Source organism: Girardinichthys multiradiatus, chromosome 14 (genome assembly GCF_021462225.1).
Source record: "Girardinichthys multiradiatus isolate DD_20200921_A chromosome 14, DD_fGirMul_XY1, whole genome shotgun sequence".
Classification (NCBI taxonomy): domain Eukaryota; kingdom Metazoa; phylum Chordata; class Actinopteri; order Cyprinodontiformes; family Goodeidae; genus Girardinichthys; species Girardinichthys multiradiatus.
The window spans coordinates 36,464,976-36,476,687 of record NC_061807.1 but is presented as its reverse complement, the minus strand read 5'-3'; the positions used below and the strand labels follow the sequence as shown (position 1 = coordinate 36,476,687).

Below are 11,712 nucleotides of genomic sequence, written 5' to 3'. Positions count from 1 at the left end.
TCGGCTTTCTATATTTTATTTTTCTGACTTGGAGTAGAGAAATTTAGATTTCCAAGCACAAATGTATTATTTTCCCACTGGCCTACATTTAACATGGGTTAGTTGCAAATAAATAAATAGATAGATAGACCCCCCATCTCTTGCCTCTGCCAGTAGCAATATCTTACTAGGAAAGCAAAATCCTGTTAGACGTTAAGATAACTCATGAAACCAAATCCAATAAGCAAAAGACAAAAAGATTCTGGACACAAAGAAACTCTTGCCAAGAAGGTTTAATTTAATTTATTGTTTTTGCTTTGGGTGCTTTAGCCCAGACATCCAAAGAAAAGAAAAACCCAACTGTGATTCATGAAACACCGAGTGTGGGAACTTGAGATACATTAAACTCCAAAATAATTTTTAACAGCATATTTCAGTCAATAATGGTTTCTGTCATTATGCCATTGTGTCATAGGTTCAGTAGGATTAATAGAAAAAGCTGTATATCTCAACGAAAAAGGTTTCACCAAAAAACCATTAAAGATTATGTGATAATTTTCAAATTGGTTGAACAGGCTCAGAAACTTGACTTTTTCTTGTCAATTTCAGTTTAAACCAATAAAAGTAGAAAACAACTTCCAGAACATCTGGGAGATACATTTCTCTGATGGTGATTGTGTTCATTGCACCATAGACCAAGTGACATTTCCACATAAAAGAATAAAAGGGAGATTTAGCAAATATTTTTCAGTGACTTCAAATGCAGAAGAGTGGCTGATTCATCTCTTGTGAGTTGGTCAGAAAGTCATTGAGAAGTTTTTGAAGGTTTATTTTGCAAGAAAAAAATTAAATAATTAAGGGGAAAATCTTGAGGGAATATTGGTTGATTCAAAATACATTAAACCAAGTGAAAGAATGTTTCCTTGGATTCTCCCTGTGGAATCATTCAGAACAGAGCTTAGTTATTATTCAGGATTTCCATTACAAAGAATCATTTCTGCCACACCCACCTGCTACCCCTTTACTAATTCAATTTAGCCAGCTGTGCAAATACTCCAGTATCATACCATTCATAGTTCAGCCCAATACCAGGAAGAAGAGGCTGAGTGAATGTGGTCCGAACTTCAAAGATTAGAAGCATTGGGTCAGAGACTTTATAGAAACTCAAAATTCCTGCTTTGTAATCCAAGAACACTCCAATCTTTTGGGAGCAAGAACCAGGTAATTTCATCTCAACATTATTGTGACAAAACTTCAGAGTATTTTCTGAGCACTCTAAAGTCCAAGACTTGTCATTTTTCCCAAACTCCGACTCATCCGATTTTCGGTCGGCGTCTTTGTAAACTACAGCCGCAGACAGGGTGCGAGCGTGCCACTCCACCTCCCAGTAACATCGTTCCGTTAAAGCCTCTTTGCAAAGCACTTGTGGGAACCTGATAAATCTGTTTGGATGAGGAGAATATGGGACAGGTGAAGGCCTTATTTTACGGTTGTTGTCCATCACGTTCAGGTTAGGGTAATTTGATGTGTCATCAAGGTTAAGGGGATGCCAATCTACAAACAAAACAGAAATATCATCATCACAAGCTTGCTTTCTGATAGTAATTATTGCTAATAAACACAAATGTATTTATATAGATTTCTTACAACTTAAAAACTCCTCTCTGCTGTTGGGTGGTGGTGGTAGGGAGAAATCCACATAAGAGACTGTGAGAAGAGATAGCACTGGTTTTTAACCCTGAAATAAATAAAATCTTTTGACTCCTACTCAAATATGTATTACCTGTAGTTGAGATCTTGGGCCATGTCTCCTTCAGCAAAATTTCTGCTTTGTCTTTTAGCTCAATCACACAGGCAGTCACATCTGTGAATGAGCGTGGAGGACCAGCGCCCGGTTCAAAGTCTTGAAACGTTTCCGAAATGGAGTGAAACTGAAAAATATGAAGAGACATTACTTAATACCGGTACTCTTTCATATACTCTTTCAACACTCTTGCATTATTTGCTGTTATTTCAGTTTATAACTTTGTTCTCTCTTTTCTCTTCCTAGAAGCTACACCTGGCCTGGCTCTGTGTCTACCTGTGACATCTTTCTGGAGAGGGGAATCGTCCGAGCTTCTGCTGGCAACAACTTAATGCTCACCCTCTACCAATGATCCACATGGCCCTGTCTTTTAGTGTTTAACCCTTTCTCTCTCCTAGACATGGCGATTGACTGAGCTTAACTGTAACTAATTATATGTGCTCTCTTTCAGACTCTAACCTTGAAAACTGGCTCAGTTTATCTGTTCTTTCTTTCTAGGTGAAACGACTAAAGGAGCTACATCCATTAACATTTACTTTTCCTTCCCATAGAAAGTACTCCTGGATCAGTGCTTCTTTGTTCTCTTTGTGTCTCTGCTCTGTTCTCTCAAACCTCCAGTCGGTCGTGGCAGATGGCCGCTCACACTGAGCCTGGTTCTGCTGGAGGTTTCTTCCTGTTAAAAGGGAGTTTTTCCTCTCCACTGTCGCTACATGCATGCTCAGTATGAGGGATTGCTGCAAAGTCAACGCCAGTGACTGTCCACTGTCTCTACATGCTCATCCAGGAGGAGTGAATGCTGCAAGTCACTGACTGGATGCAATCTGCTGGGTTTCCTTAGATAGAAAAACGTTTTATCCAATTTGAATAAATAACTGAATCTGACTGCACTGTTCAATGGTTAGGATTAATTGGAATGTATGTACCTGACTGTTGTGAAGTGCCTTGAGACAACATGTGCTGTGAATTGGCGCTTTACAAATAAAACTGAATTGAATTGAACACTCATTGTGAATGAGAGTGTCATCATAAAGGTATCATTTGTATTTACATTTTAATTAAAAAATAGAATGTAAAAATGCTATACACGCTTCTAAATAATTAATGAAAAAATCTTTATTGGCGTTAGTTAATCTTTAGTTAGATTTATCTTCAGTGATAAGCTCCGGGTCACTGAGGTGTGAAGGCCTCCTTGCCAACACCCTAATCTTTAGCTCCATCAATAGATTCTTTACCAGATTTCAGTCAGGACTCTGGTTTAGCAAATCCAAAACATTAATATCACTCCAAGTCAGAATAATCATGTTACTAAAGTTAAGAAAATACCTATTTCTACAAACTGGCAGTTTGTGTTTCAGGTCCCATTGTTGTAGAAAATAACTTAACTCTGAATGCCTTTTACTAGCACAAATTGGTAATAATTCTGAAATGGCATTAGAAAATAACACAATAAACTATAGAGTATACAGAAAGCAAGTTGAACACAGTGTGTGGTAAGTGTGTTGGTAACCCTGTTTTATGCAAGTTATAAAGAAAAAAATAACAAGTGCTCACAAGGCTGAACATTGTCTGTACCTGCATCAGGTAAACAATGTCGTCAGCACAGGAAAGCTGCAACAGTTGGGTGTCCCTCCCCCTCAGCTCAGCGAGGTCCTTCTCCAGCTGCTGCTTCAGCTCCCCGGCCTGAGCGACGGCACTTTTCTCCTGGGCTTCTATCAGCTGCTCCACTTTACCGCATCTGTTCTGCATGGAGGAAATCAACTCGGAGAAGATCTTGGCACAGTCAGTCTTTGCAGTCTGAGCACCGCCCTGTTGGAACAAAGGCAGCTCATTGTAAAATGTGATTACACCGTGCAGAGCAGATCTACCCCAATTTTTAAAGGCAAAACTGGATTCTCTTCAGAGACAGAATCAGAACCGTAGTGCATTGCTGTTTATAAGGAATTCCTCCCTAAGTTTAATTTACACATTTTTTAAATATAATAATATAAGGATTAAAAAAAGGGCTTCTTAGGTTTCATTTTACAGGAAATACTATTGCCGCTTCTGTTTAGTTCTGAGCTTTTATCAGACCTTTTCATGCCTCGGATATATATATTAAGTTTGCATAATGTTGCAATTTCCTAAACTCACATTAGCAAGAGGTTTTATCAACTCTTAGTGCATACCACATTAACAAGCTACAAAGTTACATATCCAGAGGCTCCGCTTCCAAAGTGTAAGACTTTTCTAATGTGTGATTTGTCTCTGCTGGTTGAAGTGGTTGAAGGGAGAAGTTATTAATGGTAAGACCCAGATGAAGCTCTGGCATCATATTAAACGCACCCAATACCACACTATGTTCTAGCTGCTGAAATTTTACAGCAATTAATCACTGAATCATTCCTGAACATGCTGTTCCTTATGGAGAGCCGTACTTCCTGCTTAGATCTTCAAAGCTTACATTTCCTAACCGACCTCTGTTTGTTGTTACAGTTCTTTAACAGCACCTTCAGCTGTACCATTTACACAGGCTGAAACTAAAAGTCTAATTTACGTATTGTTTTTCATTTTGTTGCCCATACCTTAACATTCTTCTCAGCTTGTATGAGCATCTCCAGCTCTTCTTCTCTTTGCTGCACTTTCTTTTGCACTTGCCTTCGAACTGTCTCCAGACGTTTCTGGAAGAAACCATGAAGTTGAATTAATTTTGAATTGGGATAACTTTAATTAAACGTACTTCAATCACACCATCTGTTTTTACCTTTGTTGTCTCCTCTAGTTCCAAAATTGACACAAATTTGTGATGTTTATGTTTGTCGACTGTGCACTCGGTGCAGATGAGCTCCTCGTCCGTCTGACAGTAGAGATCCATCAACTTTCTATGCAGGGCGCACACTTTTTTCCCTATTGGGATAGTAGCTGAGATCAGTTCATGCTTCTGCAACACGGGGATAGTGTAGTGAGGCTCAACGTGTTTGTCGCAGTAAGATGCCAAGCATGTCAAGCAAGACTTTATGGCTTTGTTTTGTCCGAGCCCGCAAAAGTCACAGGCAATGTCTAGCGGGGCGTCAGGGGTCAGTGGAGGAGGTAGTTGTTGGGGATATCTCATCTTCAGCTTCTTTACAACCTAAAGAATAAGGAAGGTAATGAAGTTAAGGCCAGTAATTAAATTTGATGCTTAAGAGACGTTGTAAGATTAATTTAGAATAGCGGTGCCCAAAATTCCAATGAAATATAGTTTTTTGTAAATTAAGGTTACAAAGAAATTATATATTTTTTTCCTGCACAACAATAAACTAAGCATGTAATAATTAAATTCAACAAATAGGGTAAACAGATTTGAAAAGGATCCTGTAAATAATTGTAGATTAAAATTAGAAAAAAGGGTTCTCCTCATTTTCCTTATGAAAAGGCATTGAGAGGCATCCAGCTTGCAAATTCTTTTGGGCTTAATTGAAAAATAATAGAAAAACATCCGGTCTGTTCTCAGCATTAAGAACAGAATTTGGGTTACTGTTTCTTTGAAAACACTATTTAGGTCTGTTTTCAAAAATTTTGAAATCTCCAAAAACGTAATTTAAGAGTAGTGCATTTTTTCAGGTTTTACTGTTGCATACTATTTATTTCCCTGGGAAATTTTTATGTAAAATCATAAACTATAAACTATAAAAATTGTTTCTGATGGGTGTGGAGACACGGGTGTGTTAAAATGTATACAGTGTAGAAGAAGTATAACTTTTGTAAAAAAAAAAAGAAATCTACAATTTATAAAATGTCTAAATTATTTCCTTCCTTCCTAGCAACCAATGGAAAATCTGCTGACAAGCCTTTTGCATTTTTTCACTGGTATTTTGAGGATTTGTCTTTGGAGAGGACCTCCAACATCACCCTAAACTTTAGCCTCCACAGATTCTCTATCAGATTTAAGTCGAGACTCTGGTTGGGCCATACCAATATCCTAGTGCATCCAGTCAGAAATACATGATGGTCAAATTAAAAGGTTACTTTAAACCTAAATCTGCCAGAGATATCAATAATCTGGAGTTCAACTGTATCAAATGACAGATGGTGACTCTTAAAACAAAGTAAAAGAATGTCCTAAGTATTGGTTAAAAGCAGATTTGGTTGCATTAAAGTCTGCTTTAGAGTAAAAGTAACTGAGTAGATGTGTTCCTATTTAGTATTAAAGAGAATGGAAAAGTGTGGTTATTAAAAGATGAATACTTTATGCTGTATCTAACGTTTTCTCTTGTAAGAAGAATTCAAAATTTTCTGTTATAATTTTGCCCTAATTAAAAAGTTTCTATCAGCATCTTTTCTCTGTGCTGGCAGCCCAAATTTCTGTCATCCCTGAATTTTAGTCAGGGCTTGAACACAACCACTGCAGGGGCTGCAAAAGGCCCTCGGGCCACACTTTGGACACCCCTGCTTTAGACGGTACGGCCTGTGGATTAGGCTTGTGTTTGCAAGCCTAATGCAAACCTCCGCAAGTTCTGTCAGAATGTTTATATCAATTGGGTTTAATTGGGGAAACATCTAAAATGTGTAGAACATCAGCTCCTGACAGAACGACCCTTTTAGACTTTGCAGGTCCATAACGGTTTAAACTGATCAGCTTTTATGCCAACTCTCCCCTCACCTCAGCCAGCATGTTGTTTCTCTTCAGAACAGGCCTCAGATGGAAGGTCTCCCTGCACTGAGGGCAGCTGTATTCCCCCTTCTCATCCTCCTCATCCCAGCAGTTCTCGATGCAGCTTCTGCAGTAACTGTGTCCGCAGTGGATGGTGACGGGCTCCTTCAGCAGATCCAGACAAACTGAGCAGCAGAACTGCTCACGGTCTAGATTGACTCCGTATTGATTCTCCTGCAGTTGTTCCTCCTTACCAGCCATTTAGGTAACAGCTGGCAACACAGAACTGAATGCTGGAATAGTTTTACGTTTCGAATTGCTGGGAAAATAAAATGAACACGTTGTCCCTAGCAGAGAAGTTTCAATGTCCACCCTCTGCCATAATCACATGGTTATTGCATGCACTGATAAAATGAGCTCAGCTGACAGAGGCATTGCAATTGATTGCTTAACCAATCTGATATGATGCTGATTGTAAATGACTTCTGGGGAGATATCTCAAAGTGGGACAAATACAGCATAGTAGGGTCTCTTGTCATATTTGTTCGTGATTTCCTGATCCTGCATGACTAAACACATTCTAAAATGCATTTCTGTAACATTTTATGAGCAACTAGTTGATTTGTAATTCTGTAATGTGCATGCCAGATTGTTTGACAGCATTCCAAGATTATGATGCAATTAGTTTTGGCCCAATATATACTATTTTCAACAGGAAAAACAGAAGCCGACGAAAACCTGCAGGTTAGTTTCAGTTGGTCCAGTTGTAAAGGAAAAGCAGATTTACTGAATGACTCCTCTGTTGTTTTGCATTAAAACAACCCGATATAAATGATTTTACATGTCACGTTGGACTCGACGTGAGTTGATGAGCCCCTTTTGGGGTATACCTTACAAAGCTTGGTTCATTAAAGCAAAGCAACTCTACTATTGTGGATGTGGTCTGCTACTGTAAAGCTAATCTCTCACACACTTTGTAAGAATACACGCAGAAAGAGAGCTGGGGTTTATCTTTATTCCAAGAGATTCTAAGGACCATTCTGAAGCTCCGACCCAGTCTGAATTCTCAAAACATTTCTGTTTTTGGCCCGATTCATCATACCATGAGTAGTATCCAAGTCCTCCCTGCAACAAAGCCACACCATGATGCTACCACTGCCATGCTTTACTATAAGGATTGTGACTTACGGTGACATACTTGAGTCACCTTTGGTTTACAGCCGTAAATGTTATAGAATAAAATTCCTATTCAAACATTGGGGATTTGAAACAAATGTCTCTCTCTCTCTCTGTATATATATATATATATATATATATATATATATATACACAGGGGTGGGACAATGAAACTGAAACACCTGGTTTTAGACCACAATAATTTATTAGTATGGTGTAGGGCCTCTTTTTGCGGCCAATACAGCGTCAATTCGTCTTGGGAATGACATATACAAGTCCTGCACAGTGGTCAGAGGGATTTTGAGCCATTCTTCTTGCAGGATAGTGACCAGGTCACTACGTGATACTGGTGGAGGAAAACGTTTCCTGACTCGCTCCTCCAAAACACCCCAAAGTGGTTCAATAATATTTAGATCTGGTGACTGTGCAGGCCATGGGAGATGTTCAACTTCACTTTCATGTTCATCAAACCAATCTTTCACCTGTCTTGCTGTGTGTATTGGTGTATTGTCATCCTGATACACAGCACCGCCTTATGGCAGCCCAAACCATCACTGATCCACCCCCATGCTTCACTCTGGGCATGCAACAGTCTGGGTGGTTACGCTTCTTTGGGGCTTCTCCACACCGTAACTCTCCTGGATGTTTGGAAAACAGTAAAGGTGGACTCATCAGAGAACAATATATGTTTCACATTGTCCACGTCCCAAGATTTGCGCTCCTTGCACCATTGAAACCGACGTTTGGCATTGGTATGAGTGACCAAAGGTTTGGCTATAGCAGCCCGGCCGTGTATATTGACCCTGTGGAGCTCCCGACGGACAGTTCTGGTGGAAACAGGAGAGTTGAGGTGCACATTTAATTCTGTCGTGATTTGGGCAGCCGTGGTTTTATGTTTTTTGGATACAATCCGGGTTAGCACCCGAACATCCCTTTCAGACAGCTTCCTCTTGCATCCACAGTTAATCCTGTTGGATGTGGTTCGTCCTTCTTGGTGGTATACTGACATTACCCTGGTTACCGTGGCTCTTGATACATCACAAAGACTTGCTGTCTTGGTCACAGATGCGCCAGCAAGACGTGCACCAACAATCTGTCCTCTTTTGAACTCTGGTATGTCACCCATCATGTTGTGTGCATTTCAATATTTTGAGCAAAACTGTGCTCTTACCCTGCTAATTGAACCTTCACACTCTGCTCTTACTGGTGCAATGTGCAATCAATGCAGACTGGCTACCAGGCTGGTCCAATTTAGCCATGAAACCTCCCACAATAAAATGACAGGTGTTTCAGTTTCATTGTCCAACCCCTGTATATATATCTATAAATTATATATATATATATATATATATATATATATATATACCTGAAAACTCTCTTTGCAGTTTAATTATCTTTTATTGCTTTTGAATGAAAATGGTTTCAAATTTATATATTTTACGGATGTGCATAATTTTGGGCGTAACTGTATATTAAGGTTGCAAAATAACAATATCAAATTAAGTGTTCAGGAAATAACTCAATTTATATGGAAGCAAATGTGTCCCAATGTTTAAATTAAAATGGATTAATAAATGCTTTTTCATGTTCAAAATGAAGCTGCATTTTTTAACTTATAAATAAATGACTAATAGATCATCCAAACTGCACTTTCATTTTCTTCTTTAAGACTGCTACTTCTGTTAATTAATTAAAATGATAAATAAAATAACATTTAACATTCTATTTTCAAAACATGTCCCAGCTAAAAGTGACCAAAATTCATTTTGAAATGACAAATTTGAAAATTAAAATGTGTTAACGTCATAGCTGCATTTTTTGACTCATAAATAAAATTGATAATAGATCTTTCGAACTGCGTTTTAATTTTCTTCTTCAAGGCTTTTCATTGTGTAACACAACTAATGAGAAAACTAAGAGGAAAATGCTTTGCTTTGTCATAAGTGCTCCATAAATCAATTTGACTTTCCATTTTAATTTGAATATTGGGACACATTTGCTTCCATAATTTTAAGGTGGACACTTGGTAATTTAACTTGTTCAAATTGGCAAATTTGATCAAACAAAACATCTGTTCTCATTAAAAAAGTAAGAAATCAGATGTTAAACGCTGGACATTATGAAAGTCTTTTAAACGTTTTGTTATCAAATGTAATTTTGTTCACAGTCAACAAATGTTGAATAAATTTGCAAAATACCATTTATATTATGTAAAATTAAGACTATATTAATAATTTAGTTGAAACTCAATAAAAATACTTTTTTGATTATTATCTCCAGCACATAGACTATGATTACCATACATGTTCTTATACCAGGAGGTTTTCAGTAACACCTATTATTACAGTTTATTTAACCCATTAACTGTGTCAAGTCAGTCTGAAGGAACTGACCCAACAGCGATTCAATGTAAATTTTCAGAAAAAAATCCTCAAAACAGTGATTTGCAAAACCAAACAGCCATAACAGGCAGAAATACATGCGCAGAGAAAATGTAGCTGAGTTTTAACTTGATGTAACCAGTCCCTCTGGCGGACTGGGTCCTGGGCTTGGCCTGCATGGCTGGGAGTTGTGGTGTGGATGGGTTGGAAGGAGCTCAGTGTCCTGTATCTAATTCTGTGCATCTTTGACCTGGGAGCTGCTGCTCCTGTGGCTTGCTGGCGACCCATTTCTAAGCAGAGAATATGGCTTCCCTGGGGTGATGCTCTATATCTGGCTGCCTGGGACTTCTGTGGCCTTCCAGAAATGGGTCTACCTGCCCTTTGCAGCTCTTAGCCGCTGTGGATTTCAGGCCTTCTACAATCCTTGCCACACTTACAAATGTAAATTTCCAGGTGACAAACTCTCACTCCCACACACCCACTCTGAAGAGAAGTAACTCCAAGCATGATGAACATTTCTTCTGGAATTATATCCCAAAAGTTTAAGTTTGGTGTCATTTGACCACAATGCAATCTCTCACTTAACTTTGGGAGATTTTATCCAGGACTGGATGTTTTATTTGGGATCAAATTATTCTGTCTTGCAAACCCCATTCTTGAGATTGTTGCTATATGTAGAACATCAGCTTCTGGCAGAACGTGCCAAAATTCCGTGTAGGCTTCTGACAAAGTTTATATGATTTTCCGGCTGATCCATCATTATGGGGGTATATCCCTGTGTAATTGGTTTTAATTATAGACGAGTGCAAGTTAAATGTGATCAGAGATGTAAACACATCAGACAGAGATCAATTTTTTCACTTTCAACATTTATCACGTAGCATGTTGATGAAATTATACCCAACTGGGCTCTGGATCTGTCATCATTGTATCCATCATGCTTCTATTCCTGTCACCTTAAGCACACTTGCTGCTTATCGTTTCCCTGGTATCATTTGTACAAACAAATCCCTCCAAAGACTGATCTGAATGACTCAGAAGGTGTGTTTTTGAGTACACTGTGACACAAAAGCATGCCTTCAGAATTACACCTGCTGCACCTATGAAGAAAACCTCACTTAACAGAAACTACACCACACGTGGACATAAGTGCACAGATTTAGTTGGACTGGGGTTGTTTGGATCTATATCTGTTTTAAAAAAAGTATCAGATACAGAACTGTTGCAGGACAAAAGACAGACATTTACAATCCATAGAAAAATATAGAAAGTGTTAATGTGAGCTAAAAAAGTCTGAGTATATCTTAGATTCCTACCACATGTTGATCCATAAAGACTTAGAAAAAGAGACTCACCAAGGAAGTTGAATCCATGAGTAAAGGAAAAGACGACTGAGAGCGTTTCAGATGGTTTATTTTCCTCCTCTTCTTTTTACTTTTTTTACTATGCTTTTGTCCACGTCTTCTTCCCCACCCACATCCTCCGTCCCTTTCTCTCTCTGTCTCATGCCATAGGTTTGTCCTGCTAGCTGCAACACGTATTAACAGAGGATGGGAGTGTCCCCATTAACCTGGCCTGCCTCCGTCTGCTCTGACAGCCCCATAAAATATTCCTCTTGTCAACTGCTTAGAGCAGTGATCTAAACAGTTACCTGGAGGAATTCCAGGTAACTGTTTAGATCACTGCTTTGAAGATCATTAAATTACTTTTGATTTCACTTGCCAAAGAACTTCACATCTGAAAATTTCATATCAGCACTGAAT

The 11,712-nt window shown here is 38.6% G+C and overlaps 1 protein-coding gene across 3 annotated transcripts; it reads right to left on the bottom strand.

The window, feature by feature from the left end:
* Positions 1-257: 257 nt before the first annotated feature.
* Positions 258-11,527, bottom strand: LOC124880104 (E3 ubiquitin/ISG15 ligase TRIM25-like). 3 transcript variants are annotated; one of them, XM_047385029.1, is made up of 8 exons: positions 11,305-11,527; positions 6,402-6,664; positions 4,524-4,889; positions 4,345-4,440; positions 3,356-3,589; positions 1,763-1,910; positions 1,627-1,686; positions 258-1,533 (listed from the first exon to the last, which is right to left on the bottom strand). In XM_047385029.1, exons 2-8 carry the CDS (start codon positions 6,651-6,653, stop codon positions 1,004-1,006), a joined length of 1,686 nt encoding a protein of 561 aa, XP_047240985.1. In that variant the 5' UTR covers positions 6,654-6,664; positions 11,305-11,527; the 3' UTR covers positions 258-1,003. The 3 variants fall into 3 exon arrangements, with proteins under 3 accessions (XP_047240985.1, XP_047240981.1, XP_047240984.1); XM_047385025.1 differs by having other exon boundaries at positions 6,402-6,711; positions 11,305-11,526; XM_047385028.1 differs by lacking the exon at positions 11,305-11,527 and having other exon boundaries at positions 6,402-7,620.
* Between the last annotated feature and the right edge of the window lie 185 nt (positions 11,528-11,712).